Source organism: Pogoniulus pusillus, chromosome 35 (assembly GCF_015220805.1).
Source record: "Pogoniulus pusillus isolate bPogPus1 chromosome 35, bPogPus1.pri, whole genome shotgun sequence".
Classification (NCBI taxonomy): Eukaryota; Metazoa; Chordata; class Aves; order Piciformes; family Lybiidae; genus Pogoniulus; species Pogoniulus pusillus.
In genome coordinates, this window is record NC_087298.1 from 4889499 (window position 1) to 4911143 (window position 21645).

The 21645-nt window shown below is 51.1% G+C and overlaps 1 protein-coding gene across 10 annotated transcripts in view; it reads right to left on the reverse strand.

Annotated features, from left to right (window-relative positions):
* ASTN2 (astrotactin 2) overlaps positions 1 to 21645 on the reverse strand; it is a 471703-nt gene that overhangs the window by 300034 nt on the left and 150024 nt on the right. For all 10 annotated transcript variants that reach the window (XM_064171672.1, XM_064171662.1, XM_064171667.1 and 7 more), the window contains 2 exons: positions 12844 to 12993; positions 920 to 1027 (listed from right to left, as the gene is read on the reverse strand). In XM_064171672.1, coding sequence (XP_064027742.1) covers positions 920 to 1027; positions 12844 to 12993 — 258 coding nt within the window. The remainder of the gene's footprint in view (positions 1 to 919; positions 1028 to 12843; positions 12994 to 21645) is intronic.

Genomic DNA, 21645 nt, shown 5'->3' on the forward strand with positions numbered 1-21645 from the left:
AGACATTCAAGTTCAAACTTGATGTGGCTCTGAGCAACCTGATCTACTTGGGGATGTTCCTGCTGAGTGCAGAAGGATTGGACTAGATGACCTCTGGGTCCCTTCCAACCCAGTGCATTCCATGATTCTGTGAGGGTCCTTGACAAAAATGATTCAGCACAACGTGACCGAAAACGTGGACACTAATTTCACACTGTGGGTATTTCAGTTTCTCAGCTCCTCTAAGTCATTAAAAAAGCCTGAAGGGATCCCAGGCTACAAATCCCTGCCCCAGCCCTCATCTTGAATTTGTTCCTTTTAATTGCCTTTGTGCTCAGAGGAAGGCTGGAAAATTTCTGCTAGACAGATGCTTTGCATGGCAAATAAAGGTAGAGAGCAGGAGGCTGGAGCAAGGAACTGCCAAGGTGCCCATCCCTGCCAGCTGCACCTAGTGCCAGGACGATGAGGGACATCACCACCTGCCAGTGCAGCTCTAGGGAAGGGCCACAGGATGTGCAATGTATCTGACACTAGGAACTATCAACAAAACCCAGAACCTCAGCAATATCACCAGAAAATGCCACTTGTGGCTGCTGTATGGTGCTGCATCACACAAACAGAACATCTGAGGCCATCCTTACCGCTACAGAGGGCTACTGATGTCCTTACCTAGACTCAGGCAGCATCACCCAAAGAAACACTCAAGGTGCTCAACCATTTTTCCCCCCTTACACCCATGTGCCTCAGTGGTGCCAGTGCCATTCTGTACCTTTGCTGCATCACACAAACAGAACATCTGAGGCCATCCTTACCACTACAGAGGGTTACTGCTGTCCTTACCTAGACTCAGGCAGCATCACCCAAGGAAACAGTCAAGGTGCTCAACCATTTTTCCCCCCTTACACCCACGTGCCTCAGTGGTGCCAGAGCCATTCTGTACCTTTGCTGCGCCTCCGGCTGCGGTACTGCTCGGTGTAGAAGGTTAGCTGGGTTTCATCGTCTGCCTCTGAGCCAGAGTTCCCTTTGGCACGTCCAAAGCCGATCCCACCTGCAAGCAACAGAGAGGAAAACATCAGCCCTGACAGCTGAGACGCACAGAAGCAGAGGGGGCAGCTGGCAGCTCCGTAGAAGAGCTGCTGGATTTGGCCAGCAGGCAGAGCTCCCAGCCCAGGGGCTCTGCCTGGGGTCACCAGAAGCAACCAGAGACTTCTGACACTCGTGAGTTCACTGGTTCCTTACTGCCCTTGTCAAGAATCAAAAACCCATGGGGCCAATCATGCTGTGAAGGCAAGAAGCTGCTTTCTACCCCCCTGGAAGTAGACACTTAAGATGGTGAAATACTGGCACAAGTTGCCCAGAGAAGTGGTAAATGTCCCACCCCTGGAACCATTCCAGGTCAGCTTGCTTGGGGCTCTGAGCAGTTGCAGATGACCCTGCTGACTGTAGGAGGTTAGGACTGGATGACTTTGAAAGGCTCCTTCCAGCACAAAGCATTCCATGGATGTATTTGACAAACACATTGCACTGTGTTTATGGAGACAATCTCTGGAGCTGCTCTCCCCAGGGACATCTGTGGTAAGTATGGCAACGTGAGGAGCTGGATTCAAAGCAAACCCAGCAGAGACAGCAGTACACAGGGAAGGGTACTGAGGGGACACTCAGAACCCTGCTGCATGGCTTCCTCCTCTCAGCACCCACTTTGGCCTTTCCACTCTGCCAGTTCACCAAAGCATTATTTTGGTTGGAAAAGACCTTCAAGGGTCACTGAGTCTAACCATTAACCCAGCTCTACCAAGCCATATCCCCACACACCACATCTACACAGCTTTTAAACACTTCCAGGGATGGTGACTCCACCACCTCCCTGGACAGCCTGTTCCAATACCTGACAACTCTTTCAGTGATTTTTTTTCCCCTACTGTCCAGGCTAAACCTCCCCTGGTGCAATTTAAGGTCATTTCCCCTCATTCTATCACTTATTACTTAGGGGAAGAGACCCACACCCACCTCACTACAAGCTCTCTTTAGGGAGAGAGAGTGAATGCCAAGTAGCCACACCTCTGCAGTGACTGGCACTGATAGCCATAGGAAGGAGCAGGGCTGGCCCAAAGTTCAGACAGCATCTTCCTCCTGGGGCTGGAGGAGCTCAGGATGCTGGAGAAGCACTGCTCACTTCACCTGCCAGAGCCACTGTGGATGCTTAAAAATCAGTGCAGCCTGTAACTGGCAGAAGTCCTTCAATCCTTGCAGTGTTTAAAGCAAAGAGGCCTCTGGGGGTTGACAGTGGCCCTTTAAACTGCCATTAAAATATTTTACTGTTTTTAAAATCCCCTTTATTCTAGGCAGAAGCACAATTTCCTCACTTCTTGGCAGGAGAACAGAAAATGAGCAGCATCTTCTGCCCTCTAAAATCCTTAATCACAGGGATGAGAGGTGCCTGGCAGAGCCAGAGGGACACCAGGAGCTCAGCACGTGGCTCCTGCCCTCTCCATGCCCTGAACTGGCCAGGCAGTGCCCCTGGGGGTGTCTCAGCAGGGGTTAGGAAGAGGTTCTATCAGCTCTTGTCCTCCTGAATGCTGCAGGAGAGGTCGGTGCTTGCACACAGATGCAAAGCTGCACAGACGTTTAGTTGCCTGGACAGGGGGTCTGGAAGTTTACAGGCTCACACCCCCAAACCATAACCCACAACCAGCCTTTTTCAGACCCCATATCACAACCAACAGCCACTATCATGATATACACACACTCAGAGACTGTGGTTTTGAAGGGCACAGCAGAGTGGTAAAACCAATGAAGCTTATTCTCATCAGTGAGGAAAATCTTAATTAACTTCAGCTTCTAATGCAGACCCTTGGGCAAGCAGCCAGGGCTGCAGCTCTGCTCTACGTCCCCTTCTCCCATCAAGCAAGGGCTTCCCTTTTGTTCCTGGCAATGCCCAGGTCTGGGAGACAGACATCAGATAGGGGAGACTTATCACCCCGGAGGCTCAGCAGAGGAATCTCCTCTCCTTGGGGGAAGGACTTGGACACTGCTCGCACAGGCAGGGCATGGCATGTCCCTCTGCCACCCTCCCTGAGGAGAAGTCTTATGAGGAGCAGTTTAGAGAACTGGAGTTGTTCAGCCTGGAGAAGGGAAGGCTGAGAGGAGACCTCCTTGCTTCCTACAACTCCCTTAAAGGAGGCTGCAGTGAGGTGAGGGTTGGTCTTTTCCCCCTACTATTAAGAGACAGGACAAGAGGAAGCAGCCTCAAGTTGCACCAGGGCAGGTTTAGGTCGGAGATTAGGAAAAGCTTTTCTGCAGGGGTGGTCAGGCATTGGAACAGGCTGCCCAGGGAGGTGGAGGTGTCACCATCCCTGGAGGTGTCCCAAAAATGTGCAGACCTGGCACCTGGAGACATGGTTTAACAGGCATGGTGGTGCTGGCTTGTTGGTTGGACTCAATGACCTTAGAGAGCTTTTCCAACCAAAAGAAACTCTGTGATTCCATGAGCCAGACTTGGTCCCCCTTGTGCAGGCAGAAGGCTGGGGGTGGCCAGAGGCAGAAACCTCTGGAGTAAGCTCCACTCTTGCAGCCAGCAGAGGCGACCAGGCAGGCAGTGGGCAGCCGCACAGGCAGCAGCTGCTCCAGCAGCCACCAGCCCAGCCCCCTCTGGCCGCTCTGCCTTAGTTTGCAGGCTGCATCTCGGTGATGGATGGTGCTGACATGTTAAATTACTCAGGCTGGATGTCTTGGGAGAGCTGGTGACAGCGATATTGCATTTTCTGATTACCCAGCACTACGCAGGATGTATAAATACAGCAGTTGGGAGACCCAGCGCTGGCCCCCCCAGCCCGCAGCGGAAACGTCTCCTCTGACCCAACACGTGGTGGCAGAGGTCAGCCTGGAAACATGAGCCTAGGGCAAAGAAACAGCTGCCAGGGATGTGCTTTTATCCCTTCACGTTATCGAGGATGCTGGAATGTATCCTGGTGCTGGTTTTAGGGCTCGAGGAGCCAGCCTGTAAGGATGCAGCAATGCTGATCCTCAGCTGATCCCATCCTGGACCTGATGTCACGTTGAACTGGCCCCAACATCTTGCTGAAGCAGCCCTGAGTGATGCTTACACTTGGGACAATACCTCCTGCACCAGTTCCAACAGTACTGAGAGGTATGGGGCTGAGGGGTGCCCACAGCAGGGCTGGGGATGCCTATGATGTGGCCAAAGATGCTCACAGCAGAAAGCACACACAGGCAGCACCCTGGAGATGAACAGGAGGAGCCCCCAACTAACCTCAAGCAACACTGGCAGCATTCCTTTCCTCTTAAAAAACAAAACCAAAAGACAGAAACCCACCAAGTAACAGGGAAAAGATCCTGATCTCCATGACTGATCACAAAGCAGAACTGAATCAGAATCATCAAAGCTGGAAAAGACCTTCAAAATCATCAAGTCCAACCACTCAGCCTTATCCCCAAGCACCCCACCTGTGTGGCTTTTAAACACCTGCAGGGATGGTGACTCCACCACCTCCCTGGGCAGCCTGTTCCAATGCTTGACAACCATTTCAGTGGAGAAATTCGTCCTAATGTTCAGCTTAAACCTCCCCTGATGCAGCTTGAGGCCATTTCCTCTTGTTTTATCCCTAGCAGAGACCAACCCCCCCACCTCACTCCAATCTTCTTCAGGGAGCTATAGAGAGGGAGAAGCTCTCCCCTCAGCCTCCTTTCCTGCAGGCTGAACAACCCCAGTTCCCTCAGCTCCTCCCAAGCTTTGCTCTCTAGATGCTTAAATGTGAGAGGAAAGTCAAACAGCAGTGCACTGGCAAATCTCTACAGCAGCTTCCTCAAGGAGCTACACCCCCTTTACATCCAGTTTACTTCTGTTACACAGGAGTTGGAGGGAAAAAGCTTCCCCTTCTCACCTGTGTTCCCTCCTCCTGTTCCAGGCGGTGGGGCAGGAGGAGGGAGTGCAGGCACGGAAGGGGAGCTCAAGGAAGATCCTCTCACTTCTAATCCTGTTTGCAGATTTACAAGCTCGTTAATCCCTTCAAATACATCCACAGCTCAGCCCAGCGTCGGGGCAGGGCACTCAGTGTTAATTCAACAGGGAGCAAGGCAGGGTGCCAAGGCTACCACCTCTGCTCATGGTGCAATTAATGTGGGAGCAGTAAATGCTAAATGGGGAGCAAGGAAATGAAATTCAGGAGGAGTTAGAGAGGTTCTGTCATCACCAAAGAGATTTTGTTAGCTAATTGCGTATGGGATTTTTTTTTGTTAAAGGTGTGGGGTTTGTCATTAAAAGGAGAGGGGAAAGAAAGAAAATCTGATATTTGAAGCTCTAACCAAAGCCAAAATGGTTACAGAGCATCTCAGCAACAACTGTTGGATTAAAAAGGAGTAAAAATAGAGAAAGAAGTAACAGGAGTTACTTAAGAAGTATCAAGAGATACTTAATCCAAGTGAGATCTTATAATAGAACTGGGACACAACAATGATACAAGTGTTGGAACCCCTCTGCTGTGAGGCCAGGGTGAAAGAGTTGGCATTGTTCAGCCTGAAGAAGAAAAGGTTCCAAGGAGACCCTCTTGTGGCCTTTCAGGACTTAAAGAGGTCAGTAAGAAGGAAGGGGACAGAGTTTTGAGCGGGGTCTGATGTGACAGGATAAGGGGTGATGGTTTGAACTAGAAGAGGGAGATTCAGAGTTGAGAGAAGGAAGGAATTTTTGATCCTGAGGACGATGAGATCCTGGCCCTGGCTACCCAGAGAGGTGGAGATGTCCCATCCCTGGAACCATTCCAGGTCAGGTTGTCTGGGGGTCTGAGCAAACTGCTCTAGTTGCAGGTGTCCCTGCTGACTGCAGAGGTTTGGACTAGGTGACCTTTGAGGTCCCTTCTCATCTAAAGCATTCTGTGAGAGCTCCTATTTGTCCCCAGCAGTGCCACCCTGGGTGACAGCTGTCTCTGCTCATCCCCCTTCCCCACAGGCACAGTGACACTGTCAAAGCAGAAGCATTTTTTGCCTCCCTCTTCTCCAGAAAAAGGGACAAACCCTGCACAAAGCACAGTACTAAAGACCCACATCCTCCCTGCTTGGCTGTGTTTGGTTCTCTCCACCTCCACATTTGCCTGCCTTGTGTGACAGTCTCCTGGTATTCCACAAGCCCCTCTCCTCCCAGGCTCCCCAGTAAGCCCAGATAAGGAGTTTCCTCCCCACACTCCTAGCACTGCAGTAAGGTCTGTCCACCAAGGGCTGGCAGGGTGATGCAGAGCTGGACAATTAGCTAAGTGGAAATCTGCAGCTTAATTAATTTATCCCCAAAGTAGAGCCCCAGTCAACTGAAAAGCCAAATGAAAGAGAAAAGAGATGTAGTTGTAGGGAGGAAAATAAAATAGGCAAACATTTCCTTGTGAAATGGATCCAGTCAGTGCAAAAATGGGAAAGGAAAGCAAAGCCCTTTGCAGACAAAATGCTCTGCTCTGGTTTGCTGTTGTGTCAGGGACAGGTACACACACACACTGGCTTCAGCTGCTGGAAGTGCTTTCTCCTCATTGATCTTCCCTTTGCTTTCTGCCCACATCCCAGAAATCACACCTGGGCAGATGGGGCAACCACCAGAGAACGGCCCCATGGCTTCCATCATGGAAAACTGGGATCACCCTGATCCCAGCTGGCAGCCTTTGCACACCTGTGAAGAGCTCACCTAGTGAGCAGCTCAAGGGATTTTGACCTGGATCACAGAATAATTGAATCCCAGCAGGGTGGGGGTTGGAAGGGACCTGTGGAGATTCCTCTAGTCCAATGCACCTGCTAAAGCAGGTTTCCCTAGATCAGGTTGCACAGGAATTCATCAGGTAGCTTTTGAAAGTCTCCACAGAAAGAGACTCCACAGCCCCTCTGGGCAGCCTCTAAATGAATAAATGCTCCCAGATGAACCCCAAAGAAAGCCTCATCAGCAAAGTGTAATGTTTCACGGGCATCACAGGACAGATGAGCAGAGCAATGAGAAGCAAAAGTGTCCTGTAAAAGCAAAGGCCATGGGAGAGCCTAGCCAACCACATTCTCCTCCCCACCCCCTGGATGACTTTGGGTAACTTCTAGCACAGCCAAGACCTCTAAAAGACAAGAGGCTGCAGCCATGACAAACAGACAGAAGGATCTGCTCGTCCCTTAGTAATTCTCAAAGCCAGAGTGCTTTTAAAGGCCTACCCCAGGAGAGGGCACCAGTCCCTCTCTCTGCACAACCCAGCCACCCCCCAGGGCCATCCCTCTACTCTTGCACCCCTACATCCCCCCAGGCCCTTCAGCCCTTGGAGTGGGTGTGTAGAGTGATCCACAAGTCCAACCCGCATCCTGCATCCCTCTCCCTGTATCATTTCCCAGTTTGAGCTGCACTCTGATGCAGCCAGGTCAGGATGCTCCAGGTACCAGCCTGGCTGCATTTTGGGAAGCAGTAAATGCAGACCCTCTCAAACACAGCATCCTTCCCTGCCATACTGTCAGCCCTTCAGCCCTTGGAGTGGGTGGTCCATGACTCCAACCCACATCCTGCACCCCTCTCCCTGTATCATTTCCCACTTTGAGCTCTGCTCTGATTCAGCCAGGTCAGGATGCTCCAGGTACCAGCCTGGCTGCATTTTGGGAAGCAGAAATGCAGACTCTCTCAAACACAGCATCCTTCCCTGCCATACTGTCAGCCCTCAGTGGAGATCTCCTCCTTGCAGCCCACCCTTCCTGCACCTCAGCTCTTAACCATCCCCACTCTGCCTCCATTATTTATAAGCTCTAAATGTGCTTCACTCGATCAAAGTGTTTGGGGAGAAAGTTTGTATGAAAAAGGCATTAGACAAAATAAAGTTATATATATGGTAGGTGAAGTGCAGAGGGTGGTGTGAGGTTGGTTTATTTATATACTTTTTTTTCAAGTCAATCTTCTTGGCAAAATCTGACCTTTCCCAGAGCTGTTAGAAACACTTAGCCCAGAATCAGATTTAATGACGAGCAATAGGCAGCAGTTTAAAAGCACTTAGTGCAGGGAAGCAAAGAAAGGCAAAGCTTAGCCCACATTTCAGACTCAGAGAATGGTTTGGGTTATAAGGGACATTAAAGATCCAGTTCCAACCTCCTGCCATGGGCAGGGACACCTCCCACTAGCCCAGGTTGCTCAAGATTCCACCCAAACTGGCCCCAAACACCTCCAGGGTGGGAGCAGCCACAACCTTCCTGGGTGACCTGTGCCAGTGTCTCACCACCCTCGCTGGAAATAATTTCCTCCTAATCTCCAGTCTAAATCTGCTCTCCTCAAGCTTCAATCAATTCCTCCTCATCCTATAAAGCCCTTGTAAAAAGCCCCTCCCTAGCCTTCCTGTGGCCCCCTTCAGGTACTGGTAGGCTGCTCTAACGTCTCCCCCGAGCCTTCTTTCTCAGCCCCAACTCTCTCAGCCTGTTACAGGCTCACAGGATGTCAGGGGTTGGAACGGAACTGAAGAGATCATCGAGTTCGATCCCCCTGCCAGAGCAGGGCCATAAAATCTAGCTCAGGTCACACAGGAACACATCTAGACAGGATTTCAAAGTCTCCAGAGAAGACTTTGCAACCTCTTTGGGCAGCCTGTTCCAGTGCTCTGGGACCCTTACAGGAAAGAAGTTCCCCCTTGTGTTGAGCTAGAACCTCCTGTGCTGCAGCTTTCATTCACTGCTCCTTGTCCTATCTCAGGGAGCAAGTGAGCAGAGCCTGTCCCCCCCCTCCTGACCCCCAGCCCTCAGATATTTAGAAACATTGATTAGATCCTCCCTCAGTCTTCTCTTCTCCAGACTAAGCAGCCCCAGGTCTCTCAGCCTCTCCTCACCAGGCAGTGCTCCAGACCCCTAATCATCTTTGCAGCCCTCTGCTGGACTCTCTCCAGCAGACCCCCGTCCCTCTTAAACTGGGGAGCCCAAAGCTGAATGCAGTACTTAAGATGGGGTCTCACCAGTCCACATAGGGGAGGTTCTTCAGCCCTCTGATCATCTTCACAGCCTCCTCTAGACCCTATCCAGCAGTTCCATGCCCTTGGGGGCCCCAGAACTGGACACAGTACTTCAGGATGGGGTTTCACAAGAGCAAAGCAGAGTGGCAGAATCACCTCACTCGCGCTGGTCACATTTCTTTTGGCTTCTGTTGGGCAGGGGAGTCAGATTGGTGATTTTCTGGGTCGGTTTATCCCCTCCTTCTGCCACAGCAGCACTCAGAGCCCTCTCAGCGGGAACATAACAGAAAGGATCCCTTTGGCTGTGCACGGTTCCTGCAGGGAGAGCGCTCCAGCTGCAGGGCTCTGATGAGGTTAAGCATTAATTAAATCGAACTGCAAGGCAATAATTACACACAGGCATCCGTCAGGCCACCTTGTCACTACCCAGGAACAGAGCTGGATGCAAACTCCATCAGCAGAGCTGTCAGGAGGCCGTTAGGAGGAATTAAATGCATCCCAAACGGACAATTGCATTTAGGGGGAGGGAAAAAATATCCCCCCCCACAACCCTGCCAATTGCAGAGGATTAATGAGGCGAAGGGTTTGTGTTTGCAATTGGATGCAAAGTGCAGACATCCTGAGTTGTGATATCAGCCTTTAACCTTAATGTCTGATAGGACTCCAACTGCTCGCTCACCGGAGGGACAATTAAGTGCAGGCTGTAAAGCAAAGACTCCAGCACAGGAGAGGTGCAGGGAAAGGTGTGCCTGTGGCCCCGGCCATGGGCTTTGGCAGCACAAAGAGATTCAGCTTAAAAAGGGAAAAGGATGGGATGAGGCACAAAGATTTAATAAGGGAAAAGGATGGGATGGGGCACAAAGATTTAATAAGGGAAAAGGATGGGATGGGGCACAAAGATTTAATAAGGGAAAAGGATGGGATGGGGCAGCACAGAGATTTCACTTAGAAGCAGAAAAAGATGGAATGGGGCACAAAGATTTAACTTAAAAGAAGGAAAGGATGGACTGAGGCACAAAGACTTATCTCAAAAGGAGAAAAAGATGGGATGGGGCACAAAGATTCAACTTAAAAGGGGAAAAGGATGGATGGGGCACAAAGATTCAACTTAAAAGGGGAAAAGGATGGACTAGGGCACAAAGATTCAACTTAAAAGGGGAAAAGGATGGACTAGGGCACAGGTTGAACTTAAAAGGGGAAATGGATGTACTAGGGCACAAAGATTCAACTTAAAAGGGGAAAAGGATGGGATGGGGCTGTAGAGATTGAGATCTCCACTGCAGATACAGGAACTGGTGTCAGTTTTGGGGGCTGCTTATTGATTTCTCATGATTGAGCCCCTCATTCCAAGAAGGACATTGAGGTGCTGGAGTGTGTCCAGAGAAGGTCAACAAAGCTGATGAAGGGTCTGGAGAGCAGGGCTGATGAGGAGCAACTGAAGGAACTGAAGCTATTCAGTCTGGAGTAAGAGCAGGCTGAGGGGATACCTTCTCACTCTCCACAACTCCCTGAAAGGAGGTTGGAGCCATGTGAGGATGCTGAGCAATGTGTGTGGCAGTGCTGAGTAAACAGTTGGACTTGATCTCAGTGGTCTCTTCTAACTAAATGATTCCATGATTAGGACCTAAAAATCTTCTTTTCTAAGGTATGGCAGTGAGGGCTCTAAGAGGTAGAGACACTCAATGTCAGCCCCCTCCCATGTTGCACTGGACAAATAAGGCTAGACACATCTCCCCACCAACTCCGACAGCACCTGCAGCCATCTCTGGAGGAGCTGCCAGGAGGAGCAGAGACTCAAGGAAAGCACAGTAGGCTGGGCATAGACACTGACAGCACCCATCCTGCTCCTGGCACAGACAACTGAACAGCCACAGAGGCACTTTCCAAGCAATCCTTCCCTTCCAGCCATAGAATCATAGAATGCCAGCTTGGAAGGGACCTCAAGGATCATCTTGAGGTCCCTTCCAACCTAAACCCTTCTATGATTCTATCATCTAAAGGTTCAGCCTTTCTAGATAACAGTATAGTTGGCCCTTCACTAGCCATTCTACCAGAGCTGAGCCCCACAGCACAGGGGTGCAGTTAGACATCCACCACCACCACCCTGCAGCACCTCTGGGACCACTGCAGTCACCATAGCACCAGAGCAGCTTGAGATTTTGCCCTACCCTGGGGCATGCCTTGGTACAGAGCAGATGAGGGGTTGAAGTGAGGCAGGGGAAGCCTGAGGAGGTGGGAGATGAAGGGTGCATGTCCCCAGAGATGGAGGACAAGCCAGGCTGGCTCAGAGCCACACTTCACTCTCATGCAGCCAGGCATTGTGTCTCCTCCTAAGCTTGGCTGTAAGGATTAACTGACTTGCTCCATTAGTGACCAGTAAAGCCTCTTACATTAAGGCTGTTCAAAAGTGAAACAAAAATAAAACAAACAAGCAAAAAGAGGCTGGAGCAGGGAGTCAGGGAAACTCCACCAAGACTGTCACTGTGGACCTCAGAGCACCCACCCCACCCACCCACTGAAACCCAAAGATATCTGTTTGAACAACCACTAGAAAACAAACCAAATCATTTAAACCAGTTAAAGAGTCAGAACATTTTCTTCACACTAAATGAATAATTTATGGGCAGAGCTATAATAATAATAAAAAAGAAAAGCCCTCCCCAGGCCTGTACTGCAGAAAAATGTATCCAGAACAAAAGATCACATTTCAGACTCATAAATAAATGAAAACCAAAACCATCTGTAAATTAAAAGTATTTCCCTGCTCCCAGCACTGCCACAAAGAGCCACAGTGCACTGGGCAGACCACAGGCAAGGTACCTCATCAACCTTAGAGGGACCCCAACATTTCCTCCTCCTTTTCCCCAGATGGAAATCTGGACCCAAACTTTCCTCACAGCTTTGGCCAGCACCATTTCAAGCAATGACAGCAAGAGGAAGGGCAACTTCTCTCGCTGAGAGGCCACACAAGGACCAAATCCTGCTCACAGGACTGTTCCAGTCAACCTCCTCCTTTCAGGCAACCACCATACCAAGGCTACAAATCAAACTTAGGAGCCCCCAGCACACTTTTCCATGGTACAGCCTTTAGAGACATGAATGCTGCTCCCACCCTCTGTGTGGGCCTAAAAAAGTACCCAAAAATAAAGCCTTAAGCACTGGGAAAGTGAAAATAAGACAGGTCCTAGTGATGTGAGTTACAGACAGAATCAACTTTAGCCCATCCTCTGAAATAAAACCCTGCCAAGAAGGCATATTTCACTCCCAACCTCAGTCAGCCAGGCAGCTGGCAGGGACCCTGGACTTGCAGCACACCTTGATGTGTTTAAAGGTCTTGCAGATGTGGTGCCTGGGGAAACGGCTTAGTGGTGAACTTGTTAGAGTTGGGTTGACTTGGCTGGACTTGATGACCATGAAGATTTTTTCCAACCTAAATGATTCTGATTCTAGGACATCCTTGGGTGGGGATCATAGACATCAACCAGGTTGGAAGAGACCTCCAAGATCAACCTAGCTTCCAGCCCTGTCCAACCAACAGACCATGGCACTAAGTGCCCCAGCCAGGCTTTGCTTCAACACCTCCAGGGATAGAGACTCCACCACCTCCCTGGGCAGCCCATTCCAATGCCAATCACTCTGCCAACAACTTCCTGCTAACATCCAGTCTAGACCTGTCCGGGCACAACTTAAGACTGTGTCCCCTTTTTCTGTTGCTGGCTGCTTGGCAGAAGAGCCCAACCCCACCTGGCACTCCCAGGCGCCTCCCCTAGACCATGCAATGCTTCATGAGCTTTGCCTCTCCTCCCCTCACCACGGAGGAGCTCTATGGTTCCCTGAAGGGCCTTGTCTTCCTCCTCAGCCAAATTCCTCTGGAGATGGCCAAAGGCAGGGATGCAGCTGGTGACCCTGGCAGCCTTACCTCGCGGCCGGCTCCGGCGTTTCCGTCTGCCCACGGAGGTGCTGCGCAGCGCAGGCTGGAGCTGCCCGATCTCAATGGGTGTGTTGGTGCGGAAGCTCTCCTTGAACTTCTGCATCAGGGACTCCACTGTCTCCTGCGTCACCTCGGGAGCTGCAACACCAGCAAAGGCACTGTGGTTAAAAGAGGACTGAGCCACCATGTCCCCAGTGCCCATGCAACTCCTTCCTTGCAAAGGACAGCCTGAGCTGGACCCACTGCAGGTTCAGATCATAGAATCACAGAAGCAGTCAGGGTTGGAAGGGACCACAAGGAGCAGCCAGTTCCAACCCCCCTGCCATGCCCAGGGACACCCTACCCTAGAGCAGGCTGCACACAGCCTCAGCCAGCCTGGCCTTAAACACCTCCAGCCATGGGGCCTCAACCACCTCCCTGGGCAACCCATTCCAGCCTCTCACCACTCTCCTGCTCAACAGCTTCCTACTCACCTCCACTCTGAATCTTCCCATCTCCAGCTTCACTCCATTCCCCCAGTCCTGGCAGGCTCTGACAGCCTAAAATGTCCCTCCCCAGCTTTCTTGTAGGCCCCCTACAAGAAGGTCACCTCAGAGCCTCCTCTGCTCCAGCCTGCACAGCCCCAACTCCTTCAGTCTGTGCTCACGGCAGAGCTGCTGCAGCCCTCTGAGCATCCTCCTAGCCCTGCTCTGGACACACTCCAGCATCTCCACATCCCTCTTGTCCCAGGGGCTCCAGAACTGGATGCAGTACTCCAGGTGGGGTCTCAGCAGAGCGCAGCAGAGGGGGAGAATCACCTCCCTGGCCCTGCTGGCCACACTTCTGCTGCAGCCCAGGCTCTGCTTGGCTTTCTGGGCTGCAAGTGCACACTGATGGCTCCTGTTGAGCTTCTCGTCCACCAGCACCCCCAAGTCCCTCTCCTCATTGCCAAGGCAGGACAGAGCCAGAAGTCACCCTCTGAGGTCACCCAAAGGGATCCATCCCAGCACTTTCCAACTACTGCCAAAGCTACAGAATGTGGAAAACTGTGAGACTGCAAAAACTGCATTTTTTCACTCTGCTGTCCAGCATTCTGGATCATTCCTTCCCTCCTCCCTCATTTACAGCCAGGGCACTTGGAAGCATCAAGCCCTAATCCAGGTTACAGCTTGAAGGGTTCAAAACACAGAAGGGCTCTCAGCACTGAGCTGGCTTCACACTGGGCTTAACTCTGCCCCAGGAGCTTAGAGCTGAAGCCCAGGCTTGGCATCCCATTGAGGGACCCAGTAATCTCCAGCAGGCAAGTTTGGGATTATGAGGTGATGGGCAAGGTTGGGGTGGGAGCAAGGTGAATGATGGACAGCACAGCCAGACATGATCCAAACTCCAGCAGAATTCCTTGGGATCTTCCAGGGGCTGATTCAAATTGTGGACAGGAGCAGCCAAACTGAGGAATCAGCTTGCAGCTGCAACATCCCACGACACATCACAGCTTGCCAAGCAACTCCTCTCCTTGCTCTCACACAGCCCCCTCCACCCAGTAATGCCAAAACTCCTCCAGGCATGGTCATGGGAATGATGAAACCGCTCCCAGTGAGCATAGGTGGAACTAAGGATCAAAGGTTTGTTGTGCAGGCCACAAAGGTCTCCCAGGTTTAACAGATGGCTTGGCCTCTGTCAGCTCCATGAATAAACTCATTAGCAGAACACAATCCAGTTAGCTCCTGAAGCTCCCCATGCCCATATGGAACTCAGAGGGATCACCAGCCCCATAGCCACCCTGCATCCCACTGGGATAAATGATGAGTTAGCACCTTGGAGCTCCTCAGTCTGATTTGCAGCCCCCCTGCATCTCCTGCATCCAGAGACACATCACATCTGTATGGAGCTCCTCAGGCACCCAGTGAGCTCAGGGTGTGGAAGTGCTCCAGACCATGGACTCCAATTCCCTTCACAGCATGGCACAAGAGCCATTTTGGTACAAAAGGGAAGTTGGTCATGCAGGACGAGGCATTTGTAATCCTAGACAAGGACTTGACCTAAATGCAGAGTCTGCAACAGACTCCTCCAACAGCTACCCATGCCACAGGGAGGGAGAGCTCAGCCACCCTGTGCCATGGGCAGTGCTACACCAACCCATGGGGTCCTCCACTTTCCTTCTCCTCAGATCTCAAAGTGATATCCTCAGAACCCTCCCAGGGACAGGAGCCTTTAGACCATCCCCAAGGTGCTTTTCTATCCACACAGGCTACAGAGAGGATATCAGAATCTGCAGGGGCATTTGGAGAAGGAGCACTGGAGAAGAGCAGAGCAGCTTCCCGTGCCCACAGTCACAGCAGGAAGGCTTGAGAAAGTATCCACCCACCCAGAGCTGCCACACTAGGGGCTGGAAAAGAAAAACCTCTTTACTTTGAGGGTGACAGTACTGAAGCAGGCTATCCAGAGAGGTTGTGAAGTCTCATTCTCTGGAGAGACTCCAAACTGGCCTGGATGTGATCCTGGGGAACCTAAAGTGGATTACTACACTTTAGCAGGGGGATTGGACTGGATGACCTCCAGAGGCCCCTTCCAACCCCCACCATGCTGCAATTCTGTGAGGATCAAGCCCACTGCCTGTATCAGGACTGAAGCTTCCCAGCTTCAGAAGAGCAGCAGAGAGAGGGTGGCCTAAGGGACCAACTACATCTTCCAATTATTCAACCTCAGGCTCTCCCAGGCACCACAGCCCAAAGCTACAACCCCCCTGCCTTTCTGGCAGGTGCAGATGGATCCTGCAGTGCTGGATGCCTCAGCAAGCAGCATCACAGGGGAAGAAATAAAATCAAAAGCAGAGAAAGGTCTCCAAAGAGCATCTAGTCCCACCCTTGACAGCACACAGCCAACCCCTTCCTCTTGCAGGGCTCCTCTGAGGCGCCGGGGAAGGATGCTGAGGCAGCACTGTGCAGCTCAGCACCCCGGGTCTGCGGGGGGAAGCCCATCCCTGCAGCTCCTTCACCCAGGAGCAAGTGTGGCAGGGCCTCCCCAGAACAGATGGTGAGCTCTCTGCACCTCGGGGCTGCGTGGTGCACAGCGTCTGCAAGTGGAGCAGGGAGCTGGGGAACCGCACGGCTGAGCCTTATTTACTGAAAGCAGCCCAGAAGGAGAGTGCAGGAGGGGGGGAGGAGGAGGAGGAGTGGGGGGCCCTGCCTTTAGCTAGGGATGGAACACGGCAAGGTCGCAGCTCTCCCATGGTCTCTGCTTGTTGGATGGGAGAAATGGGAGCTGCAGTGAGCGTACCCCATCTGGGCACTGCACCTGGCACATCCACCCAGAGGCATCTGCTCCTGCTTGTCAGAGGAGGGGAAGCCAACAAGAAGGGGGAGAGCAGCACCTTTGCGGGAGAGGGCTCTTGTAGCCCCCGGCTATTTGTGATGATGCTACAAATACTCTAGGAGTGGGAGCAAAAAGCTGCTGCATCTCACTGCTCTGCACAGCTCCTGTGCCCCAGCACATTGTTGGCCTCTCCATGCCCCTGAGCTTGAAACTTTGGAGCAATGAAAGCAAAGAAAAACACAGAAAAGAAAAAAAAGAAAGGTGGGGGGGGGGCGGGGGGGAACCAAAGGGGAAAAAAACATAAGAAGGAGGAAAGGAAAAAAACATAAGAAGGAGGAAAGGAAAAAAACATAAGAAGGAGGAAAGGAAAAAAACATAAGAAGGAGGAAAGGAAAAAAACATAAGAAGGAGGAAAGGAAAAAAACATAAGAAGGAGGAAAGGAAAAAAACATAAGAAGGAGGAAAGTAAAAAAACATAAGAAGGAGGAAAGGAAAAAAACATAAGAAGGAGGAAAGGAAAAAAACATAAGAAGGAGGAAAGGAAAAAAACATAAGAAGGAGGAAAGGAAAAAAACATAAGAAGGAGGAAAGGAAAAAAAACATAAGAAGGAGGAAAGGAAAAAAAACATAAGAAGGAGGAAAGGAAAAAAAATAAGAAGGAAAGGAAAAAAAAATAAGAAGGAAAGGAAAAAAAATAAGAAGGAAAAAACAAACCAACCAAAACCCCCAACCCTTTGTCGATATGGTCTCAGCAAGTGGAATTTGACATGGTCAGCACAGAGAAAACTCTCACTGATGAATGAAAGGTAGCTGGGCTTCAACTGAGTGAGCAGCAGGGGTCAAGGATGAAGGAAGAACCCTTCATGCACTGCCAACTGTGACAGAAGGGAAGAAGAAGAAACCAGTGGACCATAACATAATGGGGCACAGTGCTCAGCGAGGCTGCTTGGACCCACTTGACTACAGAGGTGTCCATCACATCCACAAAGGAGACACAACTGCCACCCAGGCTTTGTAACTGGGGACTTTCCACGGTCAGCCACCTGAGCCTGGGCAGCCACAATCAGCAACACACTACTGTGCTACCATGGTGCACACAACACCCCTAATAATTTCTTTTCACTTTTGGTTAATCCTGAAGTGGTCAGGCAGCTGGACTAGATGCTTGTAGGTCACAGAATGGTCTGGGCTAGAAGGGACCTCCAAAGGTCATCTAGTCCAACCCCCCTGCAGTCAGCAGGGGCATCCTCAGGTTGCCCAGAGCCCTGTCAAGCCTCATCTTGAATGTCTCCAGGGAAGGAGACTCAATCACCTCCCTGAGCAACCTGTTCCAGTGTTCTACCACCCTGATAGTAAAGAACTTGTTCTTAACATCTGAACTAAATCTGCTCTTTTACACTTTGAAGCCATTGCCCTCATCCTGCAAGTGCAGGCTTCTGCAAACAGTCTCTTTCCAGCTTTCGTAGAGGCCCCCTTCAGGCACTGGCAGGCTGCTATCAGGTCTCCCTGAAGCCTCTCTAGACTGAACAACCCCAGCTCTCTCAGCCTGTCCTTGTAGCAGAGGTGCTCCAACCCCCTGATTCATCTTTGTGGCCCTCCTCTGGTCCCAGTCCATGAGATCCACGTCCTTCCTGTATTGAGGGCTCCAGACCTGGATGCAGTACTCCAGGTGAGGTCTCACCAGAGCAAAGTGGCAGAATCAGCTCTCTGGATCTGCTGGCAATGCATCTTTTGATGCAGGATGTGATTTGCCTTCTGGACTGCAAATTCATGTTGACTGCTCAAGTTCAGCTTCTCATCATCAGCACCCTCCCAGTCCTTTTCCAAAGGGGCTGCTCTCTATCCCCTCAGCCTGTACTGATAGCAAGGACTGTTCTGGCCCAGGTGCAGAACCCTTCCAACTGTTCTATCCTATGCACCCCAGCTTTGTTCTGCTTGCCTGCCCGAGCTGCATGTGCCAACCTAACCGTGGCTCCCAGCACTGCCCACACACTGCTCCCATCTCCTGCACGGTGCAGCCACAGCAGCAGAGCCTGAGCACAGGCTGCTCCCAGCGACAGCCGAACAGGCTGCAGCTCGAGAGGCGATGGGACCATCCTCTCCTTGAGCACAGCTTGCCAAGCTGCCTTCTCTCCCAGCCACCGTTTCCAGGAGATAAATCCACTGGGACTACTGAGCTCACAGCTTTGTCACCACGTTTTGCTTCTCCAGCTTGGCAGAGGTGGTGAGATCCACCCCAAGCTTTGGCACCACGCTATGATCTCAGTCTCACCCCAGCCTATAGTGAGAGCCTTCGGCAGCGTAACAAGCCCAGGAACGAGCTGAGGCAGAGGAAACACGAAGTTCTTCAGCCTCCACAAAAGCAGCTTCCATCTCCAGCAAGGATTTAAGGACACTGCTGAAGGTCACCATACCTTTGTAAAGAACATGACACGTTCCCAACACACACCTCCCTCCTGTCCACCCCCAGGCTCTATTTTGAAAGCCATGAGCTCTCCTTACAGCTCCCCTCTTCATTTGCACATCTCCCACAAAACAATTCATACCAAAAGCCTTTCTTTCCTCTCTGCTGGCAAAAATTGCAGTGGGAAAATATCTTAAATAGCCTAAAAATTACAACCACCAAAAAAAAAAAAAAAGGTCATCATCTGAAAGAACATGAGACAGGTTTGGGTAAAAATACATTGCAATGGAGATGGGAAACATCAGTGCTCCTTCCAGCCCTCAAGGGCCTCCCAGCACAGTCAGAAGAACCATACCTTCCCCAGACACTTTTGGCGAGGCACCAAAATTAGCATCTCACCAGCTTCAGTGGTCAGGAGGGATTTTCCAGAACACAGTCCTAAGCTTGGATCAGTGCAACTACCCACAGTCTGTACCCAAGATGCATTAGTTGTGTGTCTCCACCTCTACTGGTTGCACTTGGATGGTACCTCCACCATCTGAGGACATTCCTGAGCACAAGGAATAAGAAACTGCAAAGCTCCTTTGATTGTGCAATCTGTTATCTGGCGGCAGAGGCTGAGAATCCAGATGGAGCTGGTGGTGACAAAGCACCCCAGAGCCCTCGGAAACAAGCCCTCAACCTCACTGAGATGTTTTAGGTCTTCAGATATGGCCTTGCAAGACCCCAATGGCACAACTGAACCACATGCTGAAGAGCTGCTCTTGGCTTAAGTCAATATTCCAGCACCCCACAGACACTCAATACCCACCCTGTACCTGGCAGCCCCACTCGATGCTGTGCCAGACCCCAGTGAGGCAGAAGAAGGGCAACAGCTCCTCCCCAAACCAGGCTCAACACCTTGTGATGTTGTTGGATAGTTGGGAGAGCTGCACAGCTCCACATCTTGGATTTGCAACTTCTTAATATAGAGTCATGAGGCTTAAGGTCTGCAAAGGAGACTTCCCTGAGTCTCCCAACCTTCAGTGTTTGGCTTAAAGTTTTGATCCCTGGAGCTACAACCATCCCTCCTCACACAACATCTGCTCTCCTACAGCTGCAGGGAGAAGACTGAGAAGGCAACAGCAGCTTCTGTCAGAGCTTCCCAGGCTAGCTATTGACTGAAACGGAATTTCATCTTGAAATACAGGTTTTTAAGCATCCCTCTCTTTGATATCCAAGAGTCAGAGGGCAAGTTATTGATCCCTCAACATCATCACTGCTTAAAATGCTCCCCGAGGTTGGGAGAGAGGAGGAATCCGTGGAGCAGCTCAGGAGCGGCTCCACCAAGCGCACTGCTCCGCCACAAGCCAAGCGCTTCCCAGGAGCACATCGCACTCAATCGGGGCTTAAATGGAGAAGTTTGGGCACAATAAGAAGTCAAGGGCAGTGGGATTTTTACCTCCTCACCTATGCATCCATGGCCACGTGCAGGACACAGACCACTCTTCCCAGATGCTGAAGTCTTCTCACAGTATCACAGTATCACCAAGGTTGGAAGAGACCTCACAGATCATCAAGTCCAACCCTTTACCACAGAGCTCAAGGCCAGACCATGGCACCAAGTGCCACGTCCAGTCCTGCCTTGAACAGCTCCAGGGACGGCGACTCCACCACCTCCCCAGGCAGCCCATTCCAGTGTCCAATGACTCTCTCAGTGAAGAACTTTCTCCTCACTGAGGAGAGGCCCACCCCCTGCCCTCCCACCAACTGCTCCCAGCGTTTTCCAAGTAGCTAACCTTTTCCAGGCAGAAGGGAGGCTGCTCTCCTGGGAATCACTGACGTTGGCTCTGTTGCATTATAGCTCCATAACATGGCACATAAACATCAGGGATGTGTGATGCAGTTTAATAGCAGTCCAAGTGTTTCCCCCCACATCAAGCCCCTGAGTTTCGATCAGTTCACGTTGATGTTACTGGATCAATATTTGGGAAATTTCTATTCTAGGAAGTATTTCAAGGAATTGACTTTCCAGACCTATTTTGGACATGCATAGATATCCCAAGACTGGAAGTTTCCCACATGGTGGAAGCCCTGTTTATCACCAGCTCTAAATAATGGGTGTTTGTTGCTTTCCCAAGCATGAAATAAGCAACGGTGCTTGCTCTGAAACTGGGATGTGGACTGATTTTCAACAGTGCTGCCCTGAAGGTACTAAAGCTCCAGAAAGCAGAGAGCTTTACTAGCATAAAATTAGGTAATTACAGCAAAGCCTAAGTGATGGAGCTGGGAGAGATTTCTACAACAGCTCCACATACATATTGAATCAGGGAAAGGTTTGGCTTGGAAGGGATCATGGGATCGTATAAGTGTCAGATCTGGAAGGGACCCTGAGGCTCATCCAGCTTCAATCCCACTGCTGTGGGCAGGGACACCTCACACTAGATAAGGTTGCTCAGAGCCACATCCAGTCTGGCCTCCAGGGATGGGGCTTCGAGACCTCCCTGGCCAACATGTTCCAGTGTCTCACCACCTGTATGGTAATGGACTTCTTCCTAACATCCAATCCAAGTCTACCCACTTCCAGCTTTGCTTCATTCCCCTCAGTCCTATCACTACCTGACATCTTCAGAAGTCCCTCACCAGCTTCCCTGTAGGCCCCTTCAGATACTGGAAGGCCACAATAAGGGCTCTTTGGAGCCTTCTTTTATCCAGACTGAACAGTCCTAACTCCCTCAGTCTGTCTCCACAGCATCTCCCTCAGATCACCCTCACAGCCCTTCTCTGGACATGTTCCAGCATCTCCAGATCTTTCTTGTGACAGCAGCTCCAGAAATGGACACAGTACTCCAGGTGGGGACTCACCAGCACAGAGTAGAGGGGGAGAATCACCTCCCTCGCCCTGCTGATCACACTCCTCTTGATGCAGCCCAGGCTCTAGTTGGCTCTCTGGGTTGCAAGTGCACACTGCTGGCTCATGCTGAGTTTCTCATCCACGAGCACCTCCAGGTCCCTCTCTCCAGGGCTGCTGCCAAGCCAGTCCCTGGGGAGGTGGTGGAGTCACCATCACTGGAAGTGTTCAAGAAAAGCCTGGCTGGGGCACTTAGTGCCATGGT